This window comes from Carcharodon carcharias, chromosome 16 (genome assembly GCF_017639515.1).
Source record: "Carcharodon carcharias isolate sCarCar2 chromosome 16, sCarCar2.pri, whole genome shotgun sequence".
In the NCBI taxonomy this organism is placed as follows: domain Eukaryota; kingdom Metazoa; phylum Chordata; class Chondrichthyes; order Lamniformes; family Lamnidae; genus Carcharodon; species Carcharodon carcharias.
This window is the reverse complement of record NC_054482.1, coordinates 18,715,713-18,725,952: the sequence shown is the minus strand read 5'-3', so window position 1 is coordinate 18,725,952 and position 10,240 is coordinate 18,715,713. Positions and strand designations below refer to the sequence as shown.

Below are 10,240 nucleotides of genomic sequence, written 5' to 3'. Positions count from 1 at the left end.
GTGGGTGAGATAGGTGGGTAAGTGGGTGAGGTGGGTAGATGAGTGAGGTGGATGGGCAGGTGAGGATAGCGAGGTGGGTAGGTGACCAAGTGGGTGTGGTGGGCAAGTGTGTGAGGTGGGTTTATGGTTAGTGGTGCACGTGAGTAGGGTGGTAGGCAAGTAACTAAGTTTTTGAGGTTGATAAGTGGGTGAGGTGGGTAGTGAAATGGAGGTAGATGGTTGAGTAGGTAGTCGAGCCGGGGTCTAGTCAGGTCGGTAGGGTAGTTGGGTGGTTGGAGGGTAGTTGGGAGGGGTTGAGGGTAGGGAGGGTAGTTGGGTAAGGTAGTTGTTGAGTGATCAGGTGGTCGGGGCAGTAGTTGGGCTGGGGGGTTATTAGGTAGTCGGGGTGGTTGGGTCTGTTCAGGATATTAATTGGGTGGTTGGAGCTGATAGTCAGGTTGGGGGAAGGGGGGGTCTAGTCAGATGGTCAGGGGGTGGTTGGGTCTGCTCAAGGGGTCAGTCTGGTGGTCGGGTTGGTAGTCAGGTCTGGGGTAGTCAGGAGAGTGGGAGTTAGTCGGTTTGGGTGGGTGGGCAGGTGTGATTTTGGGGCATCAGTTGTGTAGTTACCCTGGTTAGAATAGGTTTTAATCTGTCTAATATTTCCTGGGTAACTATCCAGGTGAGTGACTCTAACTCGGAATCGGAAACATTCGCAAATGTTCCTTGGGAGTAGGGGAATTGCCTGTTGGAAGTTGAAACTTCCTGGGCAATTCCCATGTAGGTCCATGCGTCAGGACTTTCACAAGGTCCCAAAAGGCATTTTCAGTCTCAGATGATCCAGACACTGGAAGATTCAGCCCAATATTGTTTCTAATCCACCTATTTTACAGTATAGCATTAAATTTTGAGCTATTAGTATTAAGTCACCAAGCAACTCAGTGAGCCTCCCCAAGAGCACTTCGCAAACACATAATCTAGAAAAACAAGGGCAGCAAACACAAGGGAACACCACCACTTGCAAATAAGTCACACACCATTCTGACTGGGAACTATATTACCATCCCTTCGCTGTCGCTGGATCAAATTGTGTAACTTCCTACTTAACAATACTGTTCTAAGAAATTATGAGGATCAGGTTCGCAGGCGGGTAGTTTGATGCGGAAACAAAGAACAGGAGACTAGCTTGCTAGGATAATATTATTTTATTTTGCTTGTTTCCTACCTAGCCTACATAGGATAGAAACCAGGTCCGATACTCACAACGGGTCTGGCATAATTGGCTATATACTTACTCCACGAATTACTGGAACTGGGAGCCGTCAGTTCTGCGGAGGTGCCGCCTGTGACCCACGCTCAGCGCTTAGCTTAACCCGGAGCAGACTCCCCGAACTGGGGACTTTCCAGGCTTATATATGCGCTACTTGCCGAGTTCACTGAGTCCGCGTTGGGCACTCGTCCAACACATTGTTTAGTACTGGGCATTGTTCCCATGCGGTTTCGGCTCCGACTCCCTTCAGTAGATAACAGGAAGTCTCTTAGCAACGTCTTGTGTTCTAGGTCGACTGGTGCCTGGATCCAATCTTGCATGTATTGGGACACCATGTTAACCCCTTATATTACATTCCACTGATTGGCCCAATACATGTAACGATTATACAAATACATAATAATAAGCAATACATTGTTATAACATGTACATGTTTTGTTCCAGTTGCTGCCGCACACGGCAAACATACGTACAGGTCAGTATATTACAACAGGTCAGAATCACTAAAACTCCGATTAAAATGAACAACGGAGGAAATAGGGAACGTCGTGCCGTAGTTGACAGCCCATTGAACAGATCCCACCAGTGATGGGCGGATTCCACCTCTACTACATGAGCAGCGTGTACTACCTTTTGGCCATGTATAAAGGTGGACACAGTCACCCGGGTAACATTGATTTGATGTTGTCGCAATATCTGCTTTAGCTCTTCCGAGCGATCGAGGGCCTGTTTAAAACGCTCTAGCGAGATACTCCAAGGGTGCAGCCATACCTGCCACTGCATAGTGGTGAGGTGTTGCGTTCCGCTGTAATTGGTCAATAGGTAAGTATGGTTCTGCCACCGCCATCGATAGATGCCAGTAAGGCAACCTGAAAAAGGGGTCGTCGGGAGTAAGGCATGGGCATGACTAGTGGCCACACAGAGCGTATGGGGACCAATCTGCCACATCATATCTCGGGGTGCCTCAATTATCCATTCACACAAAGCCGTGTCTTCTGTAAGGCACGGGTCTCGATATCGATCCATCAACAGACAGGCCTTTCCTTGATCCGCCTGCTCACACGCGGACAAGTCATAGGTAAGATTGGTGTCCGGACTGAACCAATTCCCTTTTGTTTTGAGAAAGTAATATCCATCAGATGTAATGACCGGCAATACGTAATATCGGCACACCGTCACAAAATCAGTTACATTCAAGGTTACAAAATGTCCTTTACACAGCGTTGCATTACACCATGTTTTGTCCGGATAGGTGTTCATCCATAATTTCTCAGATACGTTCCACACCCCTCGCCAGGCCTGAACATTAGGCGAAGTGACTATTCGTAAAAATCGTTCTTTTTGCAAATGTGCATGCAGCATTTGGATACCGCAAATTGTCCAGTTCATCTGTACAGTAAAATTTTGGAACAGCCGTTGAGTCGAATCCCACACGTCCAATTCCCATTTTAAGGAATGCAGCAAAATTCGTGCAGTCTCTTCCTGCGTCATCATGGCCGACGGCATCCATCGGCCAATAGTGTACAGGCCTTGTGCAGTTGCTTGCCCCGTACTGGATAATTTAGTACGGGTCACTTCAGAGTCTATAGCATTGGATATCCCCATTACTGTCCCTGCCCCTCCTAACAAGGTATCGTACCATGCCCGTCGTCGCCGTTTAGGGTTACATTCGGGTATGACTGGCAGTCGGACTTGCCAATGTACATTGGTTTGTGCGGCGGTGCTGGCCATTGCCTGACAAGTCGATGCTATGGGGGCCAAATGCGTGTGGTGTACTTTAGGCACAGTTGTTACAACATCACATACACCACAGTTAGTGCTATCACCGACACATATTCTAACATCAAATAACGATGTCATCGAAGGTGGTTGATGTTTTGGGATGCGAGACTCTCCCCTGATTAACCAGTCCATTGGGCCTCTGCCAGTGATTGGCGTCCCATTGGTAATCCTCATTTCTTTGTTGGCGGTAATAGTAGTCCATTCAATACCACCCTCATGACACTGTCCTTTGGAACACATATTCACCCGGGTGTGAATGGTTAGTACGCAGCCCGGGGCCACTGTTGTATTTGCATCCTCAAAGCTGCCCTTGCATCGATACAACGTGCAATTGCTGGTGATAGTCATAATGTCACATTGTTGTCCGGAGGGGCACGTAAAATTGTCCTGCCTTCGCTCTTGGTCACTGGCTTCCCAGCTGACGATCTGTCCCAGAGCACCAGCATTGTGTTTCGTTTCTTCCGACCCGGGTCTTGACATACTCCGACCCAGGATTCCAACAGTCCAAAGCACATTCAGGGCCCACCACCATGCCATGATCCGGATCTATGGTGACGAGAAGACGTGGGCTCATGTTTCTCGGAGGTAGCATTGGTTTGCCGGCACATTATGCCAGGCTGAGTTCCCTGGATACATTATTGTCACCAAACTATCCTTCCCTTGGGCGATTATTTCTGCCGGTTTTGGAGGGCCATTTGGCTGGCGTACCCAAACTTTAGCCCCCTTTACATCAGTAGATCCGAAACCTCCCGTTCCTCGTTCGGTTATTTTCGTGGGGGCCCCCGTCTCCTCCACAGTGGACATGTCACAAGGTTTAATTACCAATTGGGCGATCTTATCCCCCTTATGAACCACGTAAGGCTCGGTGGCGATGTTGACTAGGATAACCCCAATCTCTCCCTGATAGTCTGCGTCAATAACTCCACCCATGACATCGATCCCTTTCAGTGATAACCCAGATCGTGGGAGAATGTGTCCATAAGTCCCGGAAGGGCAAACTAATCCCAAGCCGGTTTTAACTACCGTTGGCACTTGGGGCACCAACGTCCGGGTAGTCAGGGCCCGCAAATCAAGCCCCGCTGATGCCAGGGTGGCCCGGACTGGCAGTTCCGCTTCCGCATCGAATTTCCACATTTTAATGGGACGCGCCTCGGGCGTGTCACATACCTTTATCATCCTATTTAAGGGTGTAACTCCATTCCCCAATGGACGATTGTTAATTTGTTTTACAACTCGGATGAGGTTCTTTTTCCAATTTGTCAAATCATTCGCCCCCCCCGCCTTCCGAAGAGAGGACTTCAAGATCCCATTCATCCGTTCAATCAGTCCTGCTGCTTGCGGATGATACGGCACATGGTATATCCATTCGACATGATTATCGTTGCACCATTGCTTTATCCGCCCTCCCGTAAAGTGCGAACCATTGTCGCTCTGGACCTGCATAGGCATCCCGTAGAATTGTTCTATCATATCTAAACATCGCAGGGTTGCCTGCTGATTATTATGGCGACAAGGATGGGTCACCAGGACCCCAGACATGGTGTCCACCGCTGTGCAAATGTGCCTGCATCCCTGGGACGTGGGCAATGGGCCCACGAAGTCCATCTGCCAGCTTTGGCCGGGGCCTTCTCCTCGGTGAATGTGCCCCATCATATGCTGAGGCACTCCCTGTCTTTGGTGTTGGCATTGCTCACACTGATTCACTGCGGTTTTTACATCGTCTACCAGCAGGTCTATACCCCGATCCCGGGCCCATTGTAGAGTCCCTTGTACCCCCCAATGCCCAGCCTTTTGGTGTGCCCATCTGGCTAGATCCACCGAGGTGTCCCTCTGTATTACCATAGCTCGAACTATGCCGTCAACATATCGGTTATGGAGGGCTTCTGCGTCATTTCGGGACGTGTGGGCGTCCACGTGTGTGATAAATATCCTTAAATGCTGGGCCTTCTCCCAAATTTCCTCCCACAGCGGCCTACCCCATACTTCCCGACTTTGGATCATCCACTGATTGGCCTGCCATGTGGGCATCCACTGAGTCATTCCGTTAACTACTGACCATGAATCGGAAAATAGGTGTACCCCAATAATTCCGGCCTGCATGATTACCATATGCACCGCCTTGAGCTCGGCCCATTGGCTGCTCTTACCCTCTCCCAATTCTTCCAATGTAATCCCTTGCTTTGGATTATACGCAGCGGCCTTCCACCTACGCCGTCCTGACTTCCATTGAGCTGAGCCGTCCACGAACCAAGCAGTGGCCTGCTCTTCCGACGTCAGCTCATCGTACCTTTTCCCAAGTTTCACAGGTGATTCTGTGTATTCAATCACCTCGAATCTCACTTCCCCTCCCTCAGGGGCCTCCGCCACTTGCTCATGTAAGACTGACACCCCCTTCTGCCCAGTCTTCACCCTTTCTGACACATACCATTTCCATTTGATGATACTACTTTCTTGGGCCGTCCCTATCCTATGTGTGGTGGGATCACTCATTACCCACGGGAGAATGGGTATAGCCGTTCTCATAATTACTTCGTGCCCTGCTGTCAGGGCCTCGGTTTCCACCAAGCTCCAGTAGCAGGACAACAGTTGTTTCTCAAAGGGGGTGTACCTCTCCCCCGCCGGGGGTAGTTTACGAGACCAAAACCCCAACGGCTTCCTTACGCGTCCTTGTTTTTGCCATAGACTCCAATTTGCATAGTCTCCCTGTGCCGAAACCTGCAATTCGACCGGTCCTGACTGTATTTTTCCTAGGGATACAGCCTGCTGTATCGCTTGTTTGGCCATCTCGAAGGCGAGTTGATGGTTGTTAGTCCATTCAAACTCTGCCTTCTTCCTGGTAATTTGGTATAATGGTCTCAGTATCTGTCCCAAATGTGGTATATGTTGCCTCCAAAAGCCAAATAGTCCGATAAACTGCTGTACGTCCCTTTGTGTGTGAGGAACTGCGAAGGCCTGAATTTTATCCCTGGCCTTCTCGGTAACTTCTCGTTCCCCTTTATTCCAAATTATCCCCAGGAACTTCACAGTCTGGGAAGGCCCTTGCATCTTTGCCGGGTTGATTTCCCATCCGTGCCCCTTCATGTGTTGGACTAATGCGTCCAACAGTGTTTGTATCTGGGCCTGCCCACTCCCTTGTATCATTATATCGTCAATGTAGTGGGAGACCATTACGTGGTCCGGCACTTCGAACCTTGCCAAATGTTCCGCCACTATCCTATGACATATAGTGGGGCTGTGCAGATAGCCTTGAGGCAACCGTGTGAATGTGAACTGTCTACCTTCCCACGTGAAGGCAAACTGTTCCTGTCTATCTTCGGGGATTGGGATAGTAAAAAAGGCATTAGCTAAATCGATCACCCCGTACCAAGTACCAGGGTGATGTTGTATTCGTCCTATAATGGTAACGGCGTCAGGTACCGCCGCCGTCAGGGCAGGGGTGTGGCGGTTCAATTGCCGATAGTCCACCGTCATCCGCCAGGATCCATTAGCCTTATGGACCGGCCACAACGGGTTATTCCAAGCAGTCGAACACGTTTTTAGTACCCCCGCTTCTAAATATTCCTTAATGGTGGCGGAGATCTCTTTGTGCCCACCAGGAATTCTATACTGTCGCAGGCTGATCACCTTTTCGGCTATTGGGATGGGAAAGGGGTCCATTTTCACTTTTCCCACCAATACCGTGCGACAATGGATTAAGGTTCCAAATTCAAATTTGCCGTGTCGCAGGTATAAGGTTAGCCCTGCCAACACGTCCATTCCTAGGATCCACTCGCGGACCGGTGTTATGATTACCGAATGGGTCCTGATCGGCATTGCCCCTATCCCTAAGGGTAATTGCACCATTTTTCCTTCTATTAAGTTTCCTCCCAATCCCACTAATGTGACTGGGGTTCCTTTAAACTTATGGGGAGTTCCATGGATTAGGGTGGCCTCCGCCCCAGTGTCCACTAGAGCCATAACCGTCTGAACAGATTTGCGCCAATAAATGGTCACCGCCACATGTGGTCTGATGTCATCGGCCGACCATTGGCTCGTTTGTGGGCAAATCTTCGGGGCTTGGCCCAATCCCTATTGGTCCTCCCACTCGTCCTCTTCTGACAACGCCGGGTACAGGCGTTTAGCACCCCTTCCTCTCTTATTCTTCCCCTTCTTATTCGCATTGCGAGTGCGCCGGTCTACCTTGCAACATTCCCTGTAAGGGGTTGTCACCTCTCCTTCCTCCTCCTCGGAGGACTCCCATTGCGGTCGGGTGGGGGTTTTCCCTCTATCTGAAGCAACGTTCCCCGCCTCCCTGAACTGGCATTTCTGTATTAGTAGCTCTACCAATTCCTCTGCCGTCACCCGTGGTTCACGGGCCTCAGTTTCTACCCTGGACACTTTAAGTCCCTTTCGTTTACACATTTCCTGCAGCTCTCTCGTGGGTCTCCCATCAACGTCCGCAACCGGGACTTGTGCTTGCATCAACGCTTGCCATAGGGCTCGGCAGGAGGGTCCGGGGTTGGCTCCTTGATTGGGGTTGGATCTAGAGTCACCTCGAGTTTCCGAGCGACGTCCCTCCCTAGTCCCATTATTACCCCGGCCCTGCGCCCCCCAGTCTCCCAGTCCTCCCATCTCCCGCATCATACTCCGAGCCTCCCCCAACGTTTCTCCTTTGCCACTCAACATTATGGTAAGTAGTAACGGCTTATAATGTGGGGGAGCCGTTTTTACCAGGTGATCCCTGGCTTGTTTGCTCACGTTGACATTTTCATCCAAGACTCCTAACAACAAGGCATCCCGTACACATAGCCGGGTCAATCTTTGTATTCCTTCCTTAATCGTGGTCCATATTCCTTCCAGGGGTGGCCAGTCAGACGGGAACGGGTATTGTTCTGCTACCGCTCGGGCGTACATCCCGAACAGAGTCCCCGTACCCCTCTCCCCTACCATATCTTTGGCCTGTCGTCTATATGCCAGGTCTATTGCCGCATCTTTGGCCAATCCCCCAAATTTGGGCGCATCCTGAAAGTCTACCTGGACTTGCTGTCCTCCTTCTTCCAAAAGCCTCACCAACCACAATTCAATGGGCTCCCCAGGATTTCGGCGGGTCTTTTGAGTAATGTATAATACTTCCTCCGTAGTAAAATCCTCCGTTAACTTGGAGAATTCCGGAGGAGGTTGCAACTGGGGGATCTCATGATGGATAGGCTCGCCTCGCTCGTTTCGTTGGGGATTTCCCTCATCATCCAACAACACTTCAAACATAACAGGAGGCCGTCTCTGAACCTGTTTTCTCCGGACGACCGGATTCGCTCGCACCTGGGGTGGCAGCTCATCTTCGTACTGATCATCCGAGTCCCCCCATATATTCCCGTCCCAGTGGTCAATATCCCAGCCGTCCCCATTATTTAGCTGTGTCACAAACGCCCTTATTTGAGTGGGTTCACGGAGCGCGGGCGCTTTCGCTCACTCTTCCGCTTACTAGACGACAAATGTGTGATCGCCCGCCCCGCTAATTCCGTTAGTGCTGCTATTTCTGCCTTTAGTTTTATAATTTCTTGTCTTAACACGGAGGCATCCCCGCTACTGAGCCCCTGCTCATGCTTAAGGGTTGCTATTTCAGCCTCCAACTTCTGACGCCTGTCAGACTGCTGCTTACAAGCCGCCGCACAAGCCCACATCCGCCTCTGGATCCCTGGCAAGGGGTTCCTTGAGGGGACCGGGATTTTCTCAAGGGTGGACAGCAGCGACCCTGGGGTGGTTCCTACGCCTTCGGCCTCCCAGTTTTCCGGTCGCCCCCCACCCTTCCGCAAACAGGCCGCTACACTATGCCACGGCCCTTGCCATCCTGGGACCGCAACCGCCTCGGCCTGCCCTTCTGGTTTCTTATTCCTTTTCCCAAACATTGTTTCGCATCAAAATCCCTCCTCAATTGCGATTGATCCTGCCGACTACGCCAAAATGTTCTAAGAAATTATGAGGATCAGGTTCGCAGGCGGGTAGTTTGATGCGGAAACAAAGAACAGGAGACTAGCTTGCTAGGATAATATTATTTTATTTTGCTTGTTTCCTACCTAGCCTACATAGGATAGAAACCAGGTCCGATACTCACAACGGGTCTGGCATAATTGGCTATATACTTACTCCACGAATTACTGGAACTGGGAGCCGTCAGTTCTGCGGAGGTGCCGCCTGTGACCCACGCTCAGCGATTAGCTTAACCCGGAGCAGACTCCCCGAACTGGGGACTTTCCAGGCTTATATATGCGCTACTTGCCGAGTTCACTGAGTCCGCGTTGGGCACTCGTCCAACACATTGTTTAGTACTGGGCATTGTTCCCATGCGGTTTCGGCTCCGACTCCCTTCAGTAGATAACAGGAAGTCTCTTAGCAACGTCTTGTGTTCTAGGTCGACTGGTGCCTGGATCCAATCTTGCATGTATTGGGACACCATGTTAACCCCTTATATTACAAATACTTTGGGTGTAACTACACCACATGGACTGCAGTGGCTCAAGAAGGGGCTCACCACCACCTTCTCAAGTTCATTACAGATGGACAATAAATGCTGGCCTTGCCAACAATGCCCACATCCCACGACTGATTTTAAAAAGACAAGCCGGATACACTCCAACACTCCTGCTCAACGATATTTTTTGACAGACGTAGGGAAAGTCAGCTAACCTAAAAAGAACAATGACTAACACTGTGATACTGTTGCCATGGAAACACTGAAAGTCTCCTGTCCATTATTAAATCTGATGTACATGCTCTGCTGGCAACATAATGAAATTCCAAAAGTGAAACATTCCTCTAACTGAGAAAATGGACAATGTTCTCCACACAAAGTGTACAGCTCTCTTCCTAACTCTGTTTTTACACAATGCCATAATCCGGTATTAACTTTTCCCTTATTTGATTGACTGCAAACTACTGGCTATTACAGGATTCCAAGTGCTGTGATTTCCAATGCTCTCTGTTGCACTCTGCTACTAGTATTTATGTGGCAAATATCAGCCAGAAATATTATTTTTTTTGCTAGCATTAGTAATGCGAAAGCTGAGTCGATGCTGTGTAAGGTGGGTTGGCAAAATGTAACGAGTGGAGTGCCACAGGGACCAGTGCTGGGGCCTCAGTTTTTTACAATCTACATTAATGTCTTGGATGATGGGGCCGAATGTATGGTTACTAAGTTTGCTGATGACACAAAGATAGGTAGAATAGTAAGCTGTG

At 49.9% G+C, this 10,240-nt stretch overlaps 1 protein-coding gene across 1 annotated transcript; it reads right to left on the bottom strand.

The window, feature by feature from the left end:
* Window positions 1-1,472: 1,472 nt before the first annotated feature.
* On the bottom strand, window positions 1,473-9,248 carry LOC121289097. Its single transcript, XM_041208132.1, has 2 exons — window positions 9,152-9,248; window positions 1,473-3,574 (listed from the first exon to the last, which is right to left on the bottom strand). The coding sequence occupies exon 2, from the start codon at window positions 3,563-3,565 to the stop codon at window positions 1,664-1,666; it is 1,902 nt and encodes a 633-aa protein (XP_041064066.1). The 5' UTR covers window positions 3,566-3,574; window positions 9,152-9,248; the 3' UTR covers window positions 1,473-1,663.
* Between the last annotated feature and the right edge of the window lie 992 nt (window positions 9,249-10,240).

Bases quoted from the DNA above. Each gene is read 5' to 3' on its own strand.
- LOC121289097 (XM_041208132.1), bottom strand. From the start codon at position 3,565: ATGGCATGGTGGTGGGCCCTGAATGTGCTTTGGACTGTTGGAATCCTG.